General features: G+C 39.9%; 1 protein-coding gene across 2 annotated transcripts in view; it reads left to right on the plus strand.

Annotated features, from left to right (window-relative positions):
• The window catches only part of nt5c2a (5'-nucleotidase, cytosolic IIa), a 78,694-nt gene that overhangs the window by 40,386 nt on the left and 19,310 nt on the right, over positions 1-18,998 (plus strand). For both annotated transcript variants that reach the window (XM_043712881.1, XM_043712882.1), the window contains exons 5-12: positions 4,099-4,216; positions 5,493-5,588; positions 8,468-8,559; positions 9,399-9,456; positions 14,482-14,575; positions 15,336-15,389; positions 15,628-15,711; positions 18,401-18,442. In XM_043712881.1, coding sequence (XP_043568816.1) covers positions 4,099-4,216; positions 5,493-5,588; positions 8,468-8,559; positions 9,399-9,456; positions 14,482-14,575; positions 15,336-15,389; positions 15,628-15,711; positions 18,401-18,442 — 638 coding nt within the window. The remainder of the gene's footprint in view (positions 1-4,098; positions 4,217-5,492; positions 5,589-8,467; positions 8,560-9,398; positions 9,457-14,481; positions 14,576-15,335; positions 15,390-15,627; positions 15,712-18,400; positions 18,443-18,998) is intronic.

Genomic DNA, 18,998 nt, shown 5'->3' on the forward strand with positions numbered 1-18,998 from the left:
ACACACACATCCCAGGACATGCAAAACAAAGACATGAGAATTCTTAAAAACCTGGCATTCTAACCAGAACTCCATCAATAAACACATTGATTTAGATCCTATCTAGCTTCCCTTGAAGAAAAAAAAAGGACCGGAAATGACATCATCCACCTTAAGAAACCAAGATCTATAAGTAGAGAGGTGGGTCAGACCACCAGCACTTCACTGGAGACTCTCCCTGATGATGTTACCTATTATGGTGACAAAATGTCTGAAAACAAACCTTCCAGCTCAGCGAGCTAACTTACATACTTGTCTTTCCTTTATTAGTCAAAGTCCAAAGTCACACAACACTGAGTTATAGTCCAACAGGTTTATTGGAAACCAGAAGTTTTCAGCGTGCTGCTCCTTCATCAGGTGAAGTCCACTCTGAAAACTTGTGATTTCAAATTAATCTGTTGGACTATAACCTGGTGTCGTGCGACTTCTGACTTTGTCCACCCCAGTCCAATACCAGCATTGAGTTTAAGTGCAGGGAGGTTATGTTGGAACTTTTAAAACTTTGGTTAGGCCATAGCTAGAATATTGTATGCAGTTCTGCGATTCACGTTATAGGAAGGATGCGGTAGCACTGGAGAGGGTGCAGAGGAAATTTACCAGAATGTTGTCTGGGCTGGAGAGTTTGTTCAAAGAAATTGGATAAACTGCATTTGTTTGCTATAGAGCAGAAAAGATTTATGGGGAACATGATTGAGATGTATAAAATTGAGATGACCAGATATGGTAGGCAGGAAGATCAATGACTGGGGCATAGATTAAACGTGAGGACAGAATGTTTAGAGGAAATGTGAGGAAAACTTGCCTGTGAGGTTGGTAGAGGCAGAAACCCTCCTAACATTTAAGAACTATTTAGATGTGCATTTATGATGCAAAGCTATTAGCTAAAGTTGGAAGATGGTAGAGAATAGTTAATAGTTGTTTTGGATAGGTATGGGTGCAAAAGGCTTTTTTCTGTGCTATGGATCTTCCATTTTATGACCAAAAACATAATAGGGGCAGACACTTGCAAAACATTTATAGAAATAGACAATAAGAAATTCTTTAAATATATGAAAAATGACAATAGGTTCAGGGTGAACATAGATCCTTTAAAGAATGAGGCTGTGGAATTAATAGAAGAGAACCAGAAAATGGCAGAGAAGTTGAATTAAAACTTTGCCTCTGTCTTCGATGGAAGGTACTAGTAGCATTCCAAGCATACTAAATAATGAAGGGAGTGTGAGAAGGAAGGAAAGGAAGTAAATATAATGACTCATACTAGGGAAAAGGCACGAGGGAAGCTAAATGGGCTAAAGTCTGATAAATACCTGATCTGATGGGATGGATCATAAGATACCAAAAGGATTAGCAACAGAGATGATGCATGCATTGGTAATAATCTTCCAAGAATCGTTAGATTCTGGAAAAACCCAGACGACACAAAAGCTGACAATGTTACATTCTTATTCCGAAAGGGAAGGAGACCCAAAAAAGGGCCATTAATGACTTTAGTTAGCTTAATGCCTATCATTTTCAAGATGTTAGAATTTATTAGAAGTACCAGAGTTTAGAAATATAATAGAAATTTAATATAATCAAGCCGAGTCAGCTTGGTTCCTTGAAGGGGAATTCATGTTTGACAAATTTATTAGAATTCTTGGAGAAAACAAGCAGATTAAAATGGGAACCAGTAGATGTAACCTGTTTTGAATTCCAAAAGCAGGTTTGACATGATACTGCTGATAGGCTACTTCTTAAGATCAGAGCCCATTGTGTAGGGAGTACTGTATTAGTGTAGATAGAGGGTTGGCTACCTAATAGAAATTGGGATGGCATGGCAATTTCAGGATGACAGTCTATAACTAGTGCAGTGCCACAGATCAGTGCTGGGGCCACAATTATTACAGTATTAATGACTTGGGAAAGGAAGGTGAATATACAATAGCTGTATTTGTGGATGACGTAGATGGATGGGCAAGTAGTGATGATGACATACAGATTCTACAGGGCAATACAGTAGCTCCAAGAGCAGGTTAGAAGTTGGAAATTCTGGGGTGAGTAACTCTCCTTCTGTTTTCCAAGTGCCTGTCAATTATCCATAAGGCACAGATCAGGAGTGCGATAGACTAATCTCCACCTGACTAGTTGCGGCTTCAATAAAACTGCAGAATCTTGACACCATACAGGAAAGATTAACCTGCTTGATTGGTACCCCATTCACCACCTTCAACATTCACTTCCTTCACCAGCAGCACTGTGGCAGCAGTGTGTACCATTTACAGGATGTTCTGCAATGACTTGTCAACAAACCCACAGTCTCCATCACCAAAAAGGACAAGTGCAGAAGATCTGCAAGTTCCCCTTCAAATTGCACCATCCTGTTCTGGAACAATCCGTGTCCTTTCAGTGTCATTTGGTCCAGATCCTTGAATTCTCTCCCTAATAGCAAAGGTTTTATCATAAACAACAAAAAGAAATGTTCAGTGCTTATCACAATAATATCATTTACCAGCACTCAAGGAAATATCATTCCTGTCTTCACCTTCAAATTTCTTACTGCACAGATGCAATCACAAGCATTTCCTTTTGCCAACCTTCTGACATTCATTACATGTTTCTCTGCCACTCCTCGATAGGCAAATCAAAAACTTTTCTCTCACTTTTAAGTACTTTGAAGATGCTCAAGCTTAAGACTTCTTTCTAGCTCTGTTCACCTAGAAACATTCGCAAACATGAAAGCAGTTCTACTGGATATAGATATTCTGAATTCAACCTGTTTGTGTACCCCATGCCCCTGTCAGGTAGGAGTTTGGTTGTGCAAGGGGACTGTATTTTTAGGTTGTAGAAGTTCCACTGAACAAACACCCTAGAAGTTATCTCCCCTGGTAGCTTGGTAGTCATTTAACTGAAGTTGCATAGTTTTTTTGAAAAGGCTGCCTTTTATTTCAGTATTCCAAAGGACTTTTTTTTTAGATTAGATTAGATTACTTAGTGTGGAAACAGGCCCTTCGGCCCAACAAGTCCACACCGACCCGCCGAAGCGCAACCCACCTATACCCCTATATTTACCCCTTACCTAACACTACGGGCAGTTTAGCATGGCCAATTCACCTGACCTGCACATCTTTGGACTGTGGGAGGAAACCGGAGCACCCGGAGGAAACCCACGCAGACACGGGGAGAACTTGGGTTCTGAAATAGAGATAATAGAACTGTGGGCGGCACGGTGGCACAGCAGTTAGCACTGCTGCCTCACAGCGCCGGAGACCCGGGTTCAATTCCCACCGAGGCGACTGACTGTGTGGAGTTTGCACGTTCTCCCCGTGTCTGCGTGGGTTTCCTCCGGGTGCTCCGGTTTCCTCCCACAATCCAAAGATGTGCAGGTCAGGTGAATTGGCCATGCTAAATTGCCCGTAGTGTTAGGTAAGGGGTAAATGTAGGGGTATGGGTGGGTTTCGCTTCGGCGGGTCGGTGTGGACTTGTTGGGCCGAAGGGCCTGTTTCCACACTGTAATGTAATGTAATCTAATCTAAAATGTGCAAACACCATACAGTCAGTCGCCTGAGGCGGGAATTGAACCCGGGTCTCTGGCACTGTGAGGCAACAACGCTAACCACTGTGCCGCCCACAGTTCTATTATCTCTATTTCAGAACCCAAGTTCCTATAATAGCAATATTTCATAAACTTGTTTTCAAATCTCACTGGTCTTTCACCACCTGACCTGTGTAATCGCCTTGATCCCTATAACCCTTTTGGTCAATCCTGTGCTCCTTTTTAGTTCTAGTTACTTGAGCATTCTTTATTCTAATTGCTCTAGCATAAGCAGCTATATCTCCAGTTGCCTTGGCGCCAAGATCTGGAATTTCCCCCAACACCTCATCGCCTCAACTTTGCTTTCCTTGAAGGCAACTCTTAAAACCCACCCATTTGACTAAGCTTTTGGTCATCTAACCAATTATCTTATTATGTTTCTCTGTGAAATATGTCTATGTCTTGTGAAATTAAAGGCACAATTTATATAAATTGTTGCTGAATAGTGTGTGATGCTCCTTAAAGATCATTCTCTTGTCTTGGTACAGTGTACAAATCTCCAGAATATGAGGCTTTGGGCTTCGATTTGACCGTTGAGCGCTTGATCTCCATTGGGTATCCTCAGGAGCTATGCAACTTTGTCTATGATCCTGTTTTCCCTACCAGGTAGGAATTAAAGTGCACAAGGGGACTGTGAGATGGGAGTGTTGGCACTTAATAGCTGTCAAGGGGAGAAAAATCTGTAATGCTCAAAAGGGCAGTGTGATTGTTTTGAATTTCAATGCATTAACCAGTTGAAAATGTTATCCATAATATGCATTGTCACATGATGTGCATTGTGTTCATGAGGATGAATTATTGCCCATAACTAAGTTACCGTGTTTAATGTGCAGTAGATCTCAAAGAAGTAAAGCACTCTGGGGATCTTAAATACATGAAAGTCTTTCTTGCAGCTAATGATCTCATTTGGGGTGAAGACAGGTAATGATATGGCATTGGAAATAGGCTGTACTAATAGTGAGGCAGCATCAAAGGAGAAGGAGAATCGACGTTTCGGGCATAAGTCCTTCTTCAGGAATTTCCTTTGATGCTGCCTGACCTGCTGCGCTTTTCCAGCAACACATTTTTAAGCTCTGATCCCCAGCATCTGCAGTCCTCAGTTTCTCCTGTACTAATAGTGACATGCATATGAAGTCAGAAGCTTGTGACATGAGTTACAAATAGAATGTTGCTAGCAAGGGGAATGGAGTTAGTGTCTAGGGAACAGATATAGAGTAGAGATGGAAAGCAATGGTTTCAATCTTTCCAGTATTTAAATGAAACAACTTCTGTTTATCCAGTACTGGATGTCTGAGAAGCACACTGATAATTTAACAAAAGTAGTGCTGAGGTAGAACTGGACGACACACTGCTTCTGGATGATGTCACTGGGGCCAGCATGTAACTGAGCAAGAAGAAATATTAAGAATAGATTGATTGGAGACACTAGAGGTAATGGTGCAGGAGCAGGAAGAGAAGAGATTGCAATTCTTTCTTTGTCAGTGATTAGGTGCTTTTTTAAAAAAAAGAAATCAGTTTATCAAATTTTAATAAATTCATTTTTATAATGGAATACAGTGAGATTTGAACTCTCACTCGCTAAATCAACCTGCTAAAAGTGGTGTGACTATTTATGGGAGAAAGAGGTACTGTTTTTAAAAGTATAGGCACCTGATTTTGAAACAAAGCCACTCTGTATAAAATGACAGGTTGGTGCAAACAGTGGCCATCCATTCAGTGTGAACATTTGCTGTCCTGTAGTTTAATGGCATAATGAAAAAGTGTAGCAGACAAGAAAAGGGTTAATTTGTTTTTGGGTGTCTGGTTGTATTAAGGTGTGATGAGTGTTTCGTAATTAATTTGAGAGTATTGAAAGGACTTTTTTATCCTGTTAATTTTGCAGAGGTCTGATCTTTGACACATTATATGGAAACTTGCTGAAGGTGGATGCATATGGGAACATCCTGGTCTGTGCCCACGGATTCAACTTCATGAGGGGGTGGGTGCTGAGTTTAGCTGATTACCGCTATGTCATTGCTTAACTGTGAATGTGATCCAACACAAGATTGTAATTCTTTTTTACCATTTGCATGTTTATTAGAATTTTAATTAATTTTAAATAACCTCTTTAAAAGTTAAGAACTGAACTTAATATTCAACTCACTATTGTGTAAGAGTTTACCTACTTCATTTCGCGGATAAACTATCAGGTTCTTGGCTGATAGCTCAGTCTTAAAGATCAGAGGTGTTCCAGTCAAAGGCCAGTATGTATAGGCAGGATGGTGTCCTCTGAGGGTCAGTATTTTAAAAAATTCTTTCACAGGATGTGGGTGTCGCTGACTAGACCAGTATGTGTTATCCTTCTCTGATTGAGAGGATGGTGGTGAGATGCTGCTTTAATCTACTATAAAGGGGCACTCAGTGCTGTTAGAGGGTTCCAGATTTTGATCCAGTGAGAGTGAAGAAACAACATATTTCAAGTGGCTTGGAGGAGAAGTTATAAATGGTAGTGTTCCCATGCCTCTGTTGTCATTGTCCTTCTAGGTGGTAGAGGTTCAGAAGGTACTGCTGAAAGAGGCTTGCTGAGTCACTGTAGTGCATCTGATGGTACACACTGCTGCTGTTATGTGTGGTATTGGAGGAAGTGTATGTTTACATTGGGGCACTGATCAAAGAGTTGCCTTTGTTATACTGTTAGGTCTGTACCCTTTAGAGTTTCAAGGAATGAGAGGTGATTTTTATTGAAACATACAAGATCCTGAGGGGGATTTCCAGGATAATTGCTGGAAGGATATTTCCTCTTTTGGAGGAATCTCGATCTTGGGGGGCCTAGCTTTAAATGGAGACCCTTAATTTTTAAGGTTTTGATGAGGTTTTGTTTTTACTGAAAGGAACATTAGTTTTTGGAATTCTCTTCCACAGAGGGGTGGAGGTTGGGGCATTGAAAATAGAGAAGTAGAGGGAATGGATGGGTATGTGGCAGATGAAGTACAATGCAGAGAGGTGTGGGGTGATGCATATTGGTAGGGGTTCTTCAGGGTATCAACAGGAAAAGACAGGAGGTAAAGAGAAACTATTTGGACTGGTTGGGGATTCCAGAAGTAGGAAGCATAGTCTCTGAATTAGGGTCAGACTATTCAGGAGAGATATTAGGAAATGCTTCTACACACACTGGGCGGTAGATGTTTCATACTCTCTTCCACAAACAACAGTGGCTGTGGGATCAGTTGTTAATTTTAAATTAGACATAAATAATTTTTTTATTAAGCAAAGGTATTAAGGGAAATTGGTAAAGACGGGTATATGGAGTTAGGCCACAGCTCAGCCACTATCTCATTTGAATAGTGGAACAGACTGGAAGGGCTGAATGGCCTATTCTTGTTTTTATTCAGGGTGGATTTGGTAGGGCTGGGAGAAACTGTTAATAAAGCATATAGGATACTAGGCTTTATCAATGGGAACATGGAGGGTAAGAGCAAGAAGATTCTGATGAATCTGAATAAGAAACTATTTTGGCCACAGCTGAAGTACTGTGCATGGATCTGGATGTCACATTTAAGGAAAATGCGAAGACATTGGCGAGGCTGTGTAAAATATTTATAAGAATGGTTCCATCATGAGGAATGTCAGTTATGAGAATAAATTAGAGACCCTGGAGCTCTTACGGTGAAGGCTCCAAGGCAATCTGATTGAAATATTCAAAATCATGAGAGTTCTTGACAGAATAAGTCAGGAGAAAATGTTCTCGCCTATAAAAGGATCGAGAATGAAAGATTTTGAAATGATTAGTAAAAGAAGCAGAAGTGATATGAGAAATTTCTCATGCAGTCAGTGTCTGGAATGCATTGTCTGAGTGTGTGGTGAGGCATTTTAAGAGGGAATTAAATGGTTATGTAAAAAGGAAGGATGTGCAGGGTAATGAGTAGAAGGTGGGAGAATGGTACCAGGTGAGTTGTTCACATAAAAGCAGAGTACTGTAAATGCTAGAAATCTTAAATAATAATAACCGCAAATGCTGGAGAAACTCAAGTCTGGCAGCATCTGTGGAGAAAGAAACAGTTAATGTTTAAAGTCCATTGTGATGCTTCAGAACTGAGATGTTTATTTGGAGAGCTGATGCAGATATGATGAGCCAAGTAGCCTTTTGCACTGTAACATTTCTGTGATTCTGTGATATTTGAGGCTGAGTTGGACAAACTTTCAATTGACAATGGAATTGAGGATCATTGGGGATAAGACAGGAAAATGAAGTTAAATCAGTAATCCTAGTGATTTGACAAAATTGACTTGATGTACGAGGTGGTCCACTCCTTTGCCTATTTCTTGTGAACTTGTGAGGAAAATCTCTGGCTGATTAGCTGAGAGACCTTGGTAAAGTATCCTGGTTACTACCACCCTAGCTGATTACTGATCTGTATATAGAAAGACAAAACTTAATGACAATGCTCTTTCACAGCTGTGAAAGAATGTAGCTGTAGGAATTTCTTAAATTGCAAGTTAAATTTCTGATCCCTTGACTGGAAATAGTGCAACATTAGTAGCTGGATATTGTGGGTGAACAGGTAGCTGGAACTGGTGCTATTTCCCAACTTGTTTTCACTTGTCTATTTTGTGTGAAATTTGCCGAGTCATACCTATCAAGCTGTATATAACCCACTGTCTCTCTGATGGCAGGAAATACATTATTCTTTATGTGCTATGGCAAATTACTTCCTTATATGGTCCTTCCTAGGTGAACCTATTGTGATGCTGAGCATGGAGCCAGGGGCATACTTGAGAGTTATTTTAGATAAAACATGCTTTTCCTGTTCTGATGGAACATTATCATTTGGTGCTGAAAGATAACTATGTTACGTGACATGCATGTGTTTTGTGCAGCCCAGATATAAGGGAGCAATATCCAAACAAGTTTATTCAGCGAGATGATACTGAACGCTTTTACATCCTCAACACCCTCTTCAATTTGCCAGGTAAGTTCCTTATCTTTGATGTACAGGCAGGGACAGGTCTTGAGGAGCAGAGGGACCCAGAGGGGGAAATGTTGCCTTTGCTGCTTGCCTCCGAGCGGAGGCTAAGAAAATTTGAGATTGTTTTCATGTGATAGTGATTAGAATCATGGAACATGATCCCTGAAATGTGACAAAAATTGCAGCCCCGTAAGTGAAATTTATCTCATTTGAGGTCACTACAAATCCACAACCTTAACATAATAAAAAGTGGAATCCCAGCTCTTGCACTCTTAAATCTTAGGAAAATCCAGAATCCTGTTGGCCTGCCTATCGGTTCACGTCTCATGGCAGGGAGTGGGGGGAGGGTAATACTCAAAAATGGTATGGCTGCTGCTCCACCATTCACAGACTAGGCTAATCAACAAGACAGAGCCCCATGTTTGGGCACATGGTTAGGTAGACTGCTGTATAATTCCTAAGTTGGCCTTTTTTCCCTTCAGCCCACTTTACTGGAACTATCAGGCTTCAATTACTTACATTCTGACTGGCTGTTTTTGAAGCATTAGGTCCTTTGTACTGAAACTGCATTCTTTAGTGATTTAATGGATAATGCCATGTCTTCTGTTATCTGGCACAATGCTTTGACAAGCCGCTGATCTGGTCTGCTTTCTTGGCATTCCGTTCCATGATGACTTATGTTATGAAAACCACCACCTGAGTTGTCATTCAGTCGCTCATCACTACAGTATTTCCTGCACTTGTGTTCCTTGGTAATCGTTGTTACTGTTGTTTTAGGTGCAAAGGGTGTCTGAATCTGAGTTTGTTTCTCATTGGGGTTCCTGTTATCTTTCCCTCTGCAGAGACCTATCTGTTTGCTTGTCTGGTTGATTTTTTTACGAATTGCCCCCGATACACAAGGTAAGCATTGGTCTGCTTGAGACGAGCTCATGCCCACTGGATGCAGGGCTGCATCCACCTGGGCTTCCCTTTGGGCTCTCAATGGGTTTACTGGATCCTCTTACATTATCTCAGCTATGAAGCTTTCACGCTGACCAGTTTGTTCATGCAAGTAAAAATAGAGTAACTCCTTGGTGTAATTGCTTTGGGCACTCTATGACAGACAAATCTATATCGCAAAGCATGTATATTCCAACTTATCATGGGCTCTTACTCACCTGTTCAATCTCCTTCACAGTCGATGTACACACCTGATCCCCAAAGGTAAGTGAGCAAAGCAGCAGAATATTGGTTGTAGAATCATTTGGCATGGAAACAAACCCTTTGGTCGAACCAGTCCACAACAACCATGTTCCCAAACTAAACTAGTTCCACTTGCCTGCGCTTGCCCCATGTCCCTCCAAACCTTTCCTATTCATAAACTCGTTCAAGTGTTGGAACTGTACCTGCATCCACCACTTTCTTTGGCAGTTCATTCCACACACAAATCACTCTATGTATTTAAAAAAATGTTGCTGTTCATATCCTTTTTAAATCTTTCTGCTTTTCCCTTCAAAATATGTTACATAGTTTTGAACTCTCTCACATTTGGGAAAAGACCATTGTCATTCACCTGTCTATGCCTCTCAAGATTTTATAAACCTCAATAAGGTCAGCTCTCAACCTCCTGAGAAAAAAGTCCAGCCTTTCCGGTGTATTTTTATATCTCAAACCTTCCATTCCCTGCAACATCCTGGTAAATCTCTTCTGCATCCTCTCTAGTTTAATAATATCCTTCCTCTAACAGGGCGAGTAGAAATGTACATAGTACAGCAGAAGAGGCCTCACCAATATTCTGTACAACTACAACATGATGTCCCAATTCCTATATTCAAAGGTCTGAGCAATGAAGACCAGCATGCTAAATGCCGCCTTAACCACCCTGTCTACTGTACATGTTATGCGAATTTCAGAATTATGTACTTGAACCCCGAGGTGTCTCTGTTCTACAACAGAACCCAGGGCCCTACCATTAATTGTATGAATCCTGACATAGTTTGTATGACCAAAATGTACCCAAAATTAACTCCCTCTGCTGTCCTCAGCCCATTGACTCAATTGATCAAATCTCTTTTGTAATCTTAGATAATCTTTTTCACTGTTGACTCTACCATCATCCACAAACTTAGTAATCATACCTGCTGTATTCATCCAAATCCTTTCTACAAATGACAAACAAAAGTGGACCCAGTATCGATCCCTGTGGAACATAATTGGTCACAGCTCCCCAATCCAAAATAAAATCTTCCATCACCATCCTCTGTTTCCATCAAGCCAATTTTGTATCCAATTGGCAAGCTCACCCTGAATACCATGTGATCTAACTTTACTAATTAGTCTATGATGCAAAACATTATCAAAGGCTTTACTAAGGTCCATGCAAACAATGTCTACCACTGTACCATCATTTTTTTGGTTACTTCATTTAAAAATTTGAGATGTAATTTAAGAACATATGAACCAGGAGCAGGAGTAGGCAATCTGGCCCTTCAAGCCCGCTTTGCCATTCAATAAGATCGTGGTTGATCTTTTTGTGGTGTCAGCTCCATTTACCCATCCTCTTACTGTAAACCTTAATTCCTTTACAGTTCAAAAAATTATCTATCTTAGCTTTAAAAACATTCAATGAGGAAGCCTCCGCTACTTCACTGGAAGGGAATTCTACAGATTCACAACCCTTTGGATGAAGAAGTTCCTCCTCAATTCAGTCCTAAATCTGCTCTCCCTAATTTTGAATCTGTACCCTCTTGTTCCTGTTTCACCCACCAGTGGAACCTCCTCCCTGCTTCTATCTTATCTATTCCCTTCATAATTTTATATGTTTCTATAAGATTCTCTGCCCCCCCCCCCCCCCCCCATCTTCCAACACCTTATTCTTCTAAATTTCAATGAACTTAATTCCATCTATTTGGTCTCTCCTCCTAAACCAACCCCCCTCAACTTTGGAATTGACTTAGCAAACCTCCCCTGCACTCCCTTCCGTGCCAATACATTCTTCTCAAGTAAGGAGACCAAAACTGCATGCAGTGCTCCAGTCGTGGCCTCATCAGCACACTGTACAGTTGTAACATCACCTCCCTGCATTTAAACTCAATCCCTCTGGCAATGAAGGACAAAATTCCATTTGCCTTCTTAATTACTTGTTGCACCTAAAGACCAACCTTCTGTGATTCATGCACAAGGACACCCAGATCCCTCTGCACAGCAGCATGCTGTAATATTTTACAATTCAAGTAAGTCCTTTTTACTGTTGTTCCTATCAAAATGGATGACTTCACATTTATCAACATTGTACTCCATCTGCCAGACCTTTACCCACTCACTTAAACTTTTCCTTGCACAAAACCATACTGACTATCCCTAATCAATCCTTACCTCTGAATGCATGTAAATCCTATCTTTCAGAGTCACCTCCAAGAATGTACCCACTCATAAGTATAGTTTCCAGGCTTCTTCTTACAGTATTTCTTGAACAATGGCGCAACATTAGCCACCTTCCAGGCCTCGTATTCTTCTCACCTATTCATGCCTTGTCCCTGGCCTACTAACACTTTGAGCAATACAGGAACCTTGGAATCCCGTGGAGTATTATTTGCTCTTTCTCAGAAGCTATCCTTGTTAGTCCCTCATTTTCGGATATTAATCTAGCTATCTTGAAGTTATAACAGTGGGGATTTCTATTGTACCTAATTTTTCTTATTTTCCAAATCTTGCTGTACTGGTGACCAAAATCCAGTAATTAGAAATTTAAGCTCAAAGAAAAGTGAAATTGTCTGAAGGCAGACCTTTTTGAGTATTAAGCCTTTCATGCTCTTTTTGGACAGTGAAACCTGTGCACAGCTGTAGGTGGCGCTCAGTATCCCTCAATCTTGCTGCTGCTTGTAGCTACTCCTCCTGCCATGTGTCCACTGTCATGGCAGCCACACTGTGACACCTGTCATCCAACCATGATTAGATTGAACCTTCTTTCTAGTTGCCCTTTGCTTTGTCTTTTAGAAGAGATCGCTAAAGCTTTTCAGCTCTGATCAAATGACAAAATACTGTTATTTTCTTTTCTAGACATCACTTTTTAGACTCCTCTGTGCTCTTGCAGTTTCAAGTATATGGAATTCCCCTTTCATCTACATTTCATAGGCCTTTACTATCTTCAATGGATATTTACCCTTTGTCCAAGTTTTTTAGACATACAGGAGAGTGGATAGAATGTAGTTTCTTGTGAGTTCTTGTTACAAGTTTGAGTTTTCTTGTTAACACAACCGTCATCTTAAAATTATTTCAGGCAATTTCAAACCTTTGTATAACTTCTGCATCGCATCTGCCATTATCTGCTACCATTTAACCTAAATAGACAAATTTATCTACTTGATCCAATGTGACACTGCCCACTTCAATCTTAACTCTAGTTTGTTCTAATTTCTTCCTTCCAACTACCATTGTTTTTCTATGTTTTGATGTTTATTCTCAATCACATTCTAAACTTCACGATTTTGCTTGATCTACAATATTTTGTGTGGCCTCTTCTGATTTTGCAAATAGTGATGTTGTTAGTGAACCAAAGGTTTATTTTGTTCTTGCTTTTAGGTTTTAACTGTGAAGCTATATCTAATTCTGAATATTAGCTCTGTGCACAGATTGATGGTCACGTGCTGTTGCTATTCACTGACTTTACTCTTCACTTAAACATGCCTGATTGTCCCCCTTCCAGTGTGTTGCTTGCTATTCAGTCCTGGTATTGGTTCTGGATAGCTCTCTCATCTTTAGTGGCATCGAATATAAAATAATTAACAGCACCAAACACTTCCTTCACAATCTACAAAGCTAATGTAAGTGTTTGTGTTTCCACTTCACATCTAAATGCACACCCTAAGTTCCAGACTCACCTTGCCACTTTTCTCTTAAATTCTCCAGAGATGTCTTGAAAGAAATGAGAAGTAGGAGGAGGTTGTTCAGTCCGTTGAGCCTGCTCCATTGTCCAATTAGATCTAGGATAATCTTCTGTCTCAACACTTTTTTTTGCACTCTCTGCACATCCCTTGATATTTTTAATACTTAGAAGTTCATCAATCTCTGTCTTGAACATATTAAATGGTTGAGCTTCCATAGCCTCTGGGTTACAGAATTACAAAGATTTATCAGCCCTTGAGAGAAGAAGTTCCTCCTCATCATCTCATTTGGAGAATTCTGAAATGTTTCAATCCCAGGCTTGCTTTTTCTTTTTGGCAACTTAATGAGCCTTTTCCTTTGATCTACACAACCTTCAACTTCTCTTGTTAGCCATGCTTGGAACAATGGAGTGTATATAATATTCTTCTTTAAATAGCTGTCTACCATTGAACACATTTTGATAGTTTCCCAACCTTTCATAACTCATCTGTTCTTTGTATTTTGGATTTTCATTGTTTGGAGATAAGTCCCTGGTTTCATATTGAAATAGCTTACTGACGAACCTAATGTAAAGGGTAGAGGGTTTAAATTTGTGCACCAATCCAAACCTCAACTGCCTTCCTGTCTCGCAACTACCACCACAGGAATCAATGAAGAGAGAGGGTTGGAATGTCATGGATGATTTGCTGGGAACACATGGAAATTGACTGTGAAGAACAATTGTTCTGACAGGTGTGAGTTATAGAATAGACTGATATTCAGAAGCTTTGCTTGATTGGGTTCTAAGATACTTCTGTTGTCTTTAAATCCAATATTATTAGCTCCTTAACCTGTGACTGTCTGTGTCTCTTTCTTTTATTTTCCTCCTGCTTGCTTTTCTTTCTTTTCTGTCTCTCCCTCCCTTCCTCGATGGAGTCCATGATAAAGCAGGTTGTACAAGGCTTAGCAATGAATCTGCTTGCTGGTTCAGATGGTGTCTTTTTCTCCCCTTTGGTTGCCATTGACTGTTCTCATGCTGGTGTCAGATGAAAGCTCACCTGATCTGATGCTCTTTATACACAGCTGTGAAACAGGATTTAAAGATGATGATCTCTTCATGTCCTACAAGAGTATGTTCCAGGATGTGCGAGAAGCTGTCGACTGGGTCCACTACAAGGTAATTAGTATAGTTTAAAAATGTGCACTTCGTGTCTAGTGAATCTTGTATTGATTTGTGAGCCAGAAATCATGAGTTCTGACCTGAGTGTACTGTAAATGACAATGTTTTAAATAACCAAATTCTGCCTGGATCAGTGGTGCTGGAAGAGCACAGCAATTCAGGCAGCATCCGAAAACCTTCGAAATCGACGTTTCGGGCAAAAGCCCTTCATCAGGAATAAACCTGATGAAGGGCTTTTGCCCGAAACGTCGATTTCGAAGCTTTTCGGATGCTGCCTGAATTGCTGTGCTCTTCCAGCACCACTGATCCAGAATCTGGTTTCCAGCATCTGCAGTCATTGTTTTAACCAAATTCTGCCATCAAGTGGTAAGAAAGGAGAATTGCAGCATTTAAAAACAAATTAGATTAGATTACTTGGTGTGGAAACAGGCCCTTCGGCCCAACAAGTCCACACCGACCCTCCGAAGAGCAACCCACCCGGACCCATTCCCCTAACACTACGGGCAATTTAGCATGACCAGTTCACCTGACCTGCACATTTTTGGGAGTTGTACTTGCCTCAGTAATTGTTTATACCCAAATTGTTTTACTGCATCTAGCTGCCTGATATATAATATGTAAGAGTTTTGAAAATCACATTAAATCAACCTGTATGTTTGTTATGCTTTCTGCACACGTGAATGAGTGTTTCACCTGGGAGATTACTATACGAGAGTACACTGCTATACGCGTGGTCTGACTCTATATTTTTATTTAGGGATCTTTGAAAGAAAAGACTTTGGAAAACTTGGCAACCTATGTTGTTAAAGAGGTAAGTTAGTATGCGTATATCTGATTCTGTATCCATCTTTAGAGGTGCATCATTTGTGGGCTGGCCTTGGACTGGGTGAGGTTTGGAGGTTGCTAAAGGGAAGCAGGTTGAAGCGTGGGAAGGGGATCTGGTGCTGGGAACAGTTATTGCTGAAACCAAGTGATGTGAAAGGACTAGATAATGGCATTTCTGTCTGACTAATCAAGTAGTTTGACACACTTTTTTGTTTATCTTTCAGCCTAAACTTGCACTGCTGCTGAGCCGAATGAATGAAGTTGGCAAAGTATTTTTGGTCACAAACAGTGATTACACTTACACCAATGTGAGTAACTATTATCAGCAACATAGTAGGTTTGGAGGTGATCATCACTAAACAGTGTCTGTGGTATACTTTTGTGCTAGCTTGGGCATGATTTCAAACATGCCCAAGCCTGTTCCTGAAGAAGGGCTCATGCCCGAAACGTCGATTCTCCTGCTCCTTGGATGCTGCCTGACCTGCGCTTTTCCAGCAACACATTCTCAGCCATGATTTCAAACAGGCCTTTTCACGACTGGTACCCCTGTCATGGGTAAGGAAGGGCTGCCATTTAAAAACTGCTCACTTGCAGATCAGCAAGTGGAGCTAAGTGTTCAAGTGAAGCAGTACTTGAGCATGGATGATTCATAGGCATCCTTCGGAATTAGACGGTCCAGACAGGATTATTGACCCCTTTTAGATCTGTATACATTCTTGAAAGGTTTTTCAAAATGAAAACCACCTTTTTCTGTGTATACCCAGCACATTCTTTTCCAGTCAAGGTGTAGGTTGGCTCCTGCATGAATCCATCATTCATCTTTGAAGCATAATTTGTTTTACAGTTAATGCTGGTAAATTTGCTTCATGAATTCTAGAATCGGAGGGACTGAGCAGAAATATAAACCAAAGCCTTTTAACACCATGTTGATCACCTGTTTCCCTCCATCTCTATAGACAACTATTAAGACTGACAGATTGATAGTTTGACACACATTATGGGTGGGAAAAATACAGAGACAGGGTGAACAAAATTCTGGAGACCAAATGTCCAAATCACAAGGGTCTATTAAGTTGTGTCTCAAGGTTCCTCTTGATGTTTTTCTTTTGTTTTGATGCACTGGTCATTCTTCTTTTCTAGTTGTTCCGATAGACCTGACTCTCTCAATGTAAGAATTATTTATTTAAGGTTTCTGTTTTCCTATTTTTATTGCCCCATATGAAGGGAGAGATGGATGCTTTCATTTTGCGGTCTTTGGATGTTTCTGCTGCATATGCCCCTACAGCTTTGGTTGAGCTGTGTTTTGTTACAATCTGAGGGCTGTCATCAGGCAGAATTTCCTTGATGCAAACTCTTGATGCCTGTTGGAGAGGGATTTTAAAGAGGAGTCTGAGTTCAGTGTTCTGTAGCACAAATCGATCTTTCTTCGGTGCTCCTTTACCACGTGTGGAGAGGTTGAATGCAACATTGACATCAGTGCTTGTCACATCCCTCTGACTTACACGTCCAATCATGTGAATACACGATCAATGTGGACAACCTCATGGTCCATCTTGGGTCCTTCCATCATCTTGTGATGTTTGCCAGACCACCGCATCACCTGAACCTGGGCTCTTATGATTATTGATCATATTCCAATGTCGATTGTTACGTCCCTTCCCAGACATTTGCAGGCTGCATCGTATACTTGTTTATTACTCATGACTTTTCGAATTTGGTCACGTAATTCATATTCCTTGCTGATTTTAGTACAGAAGAGTAAAAAGGATGTTAATTTCTATCAATTGTTATATTTGTAATATCAGCTCTTATATAAAGTTACTAATAAACGTCATACATAATTAAGCCCAATACTATGATTCTGTGACAAAGCTAACAATTTCAGGAGCAGCTTCCCTCTTATTCGACTTGCGAAGCAACAGTTGTTTATTCTCTTGAGGTCATAGTGACCCTGTTTCAAAATTGTTTCTGCCCCCGGCTATATTATTTATCTCTCTGTACTCTTAGAGTTATTTTATTATACTTTTTGTTCTAATCTTGGAGAAAAAAGTTTCTTCAAGGGGGTCTCTGCATTCAAGGTTAACTGCCTACAGAAATTTAATTCCCAATTTCTAATAAATTTAAACTTCTATTTTTGTACGACTATGTGTCTACTCTAATATGTAATTACTTTTAAATCAAAACCTCATCTCAGGTGAGTCATGCTTTTCCTTTCTATTTCATGTAAAATTCTAAAATCTCAAATCAAATGGTTTTCATCTGAGCTGTTTTTAATCTCGTCCCATCTTACTAAGACCAGGAGGCATTTTGTTGTCTGTCTGTGAAGATCATGATTTGAGCTATATGAAATACTGCATCAGCTAAAATTTCAATGGTTTGTGCCACTTAAAAAGAAAACCCTTAATAGCCATTTGTCATATTCAGCCATGGGTAACTACAATGCCACTCAGCCTTAAAATCTCTCCCTCACTGGCTTCAAAAATGACATTGTCACAGTTAAAAACATGCAGCACTTGATTTCCAAGTTGCAAAGCTTTCATCAGTTCTATAGCAGTCTAACTTCCATTTCAGCTTATAGTCCCAAAAAGGAAAAAATTGTAGTCTATTACATCATTTATACACCATACTGAGATGCTCTAGACTTTTCAGTCTCCAATAGGAAGCTGAGGTAATTTGTGTTTAACTTTTTACAAAATGATGCTTACTCTTTTAACAGCACCTTTTTTAATATCTACCTGCGTGCAGGCAGAAACTTGGGACATTATCTACTAATATTTAAAATAAATGGAGCCTGTTTCTCTCTTCTCTTTCCTTTTGTCATTTAACAGTACTATATATGTTCAGTAACAGCTGGGAACACAATGTGACCATTCAAACTCGCCGACTGAGTTCAGACCAGCTGCTGAGTGTGTAAATACTCCCCTTTTATGATGTGTTGATGTTTAGCGTTCTTGGAAAATTGCTGATGATTCCAGTGACTCTCTTTTTATTTTCCAGAAAATCATGACGTACATGTTTGACTTCGCACATGGTCCTGAGGTAGGTGGTGTTTATGGAATTTCAGAAGTGAGATGGGAGTCTGTCAACAGAAGATAGCTGAAAAGGAATAATAACTTGGTTTAGGAGTATCTGATTACTCATTTTTTAAACGGCACTGTAACTGAATGAAAGTAGAGAGGGATGTGAAATTTGTAAAATGTGTCAGGGACACGCTCATAATCAGTATGTTAGTACAAAAGAGACACAAACCGCGTCAGAGAGAGAGAATTCTATGATACAGAACCCTGTGAATAATAAGGAAATTAGAAACAAAGTAAGTTTGAAGCAGAGAGCAAATGGGGTCAAATAGTAAAATTTAACAGATTAATTTCCTTTATTGATCCCCTCCTTATTTTCTAAAAGAGTGAAAATGTAGAAGAGGTCCTTTTATTTTCAAAAAAATACAAAAGGGACAATAAAATAGAATTTATTTCTAACCTTTTTACAAATGATCCTTATTATTCTAACAGTATAAATTCTAAAATCCATTTGTAAAAAATTATTGAATGCCCAGCAGAAGTCCCCTTTCTTTTCTATCTCTCCTTTCTCTCAATCC

Source organism: Chiloscyllium plagiosum, chromosome 22 (assembly GCF_004010195.1).
Source record: "Chiloscyllium plagiosum isolate BGI_BamShark_2017 chromosome 22, ASM401019v2, whole genome shotgun sequence".
Taxonomy (NCBI): Eukaryota; Metazoa; Chordata; class Chondrichthyes; order Orectolobiformes; family Hemiscylliidae; genus Chiloscyllium; species Chiloscyllium plagiosum.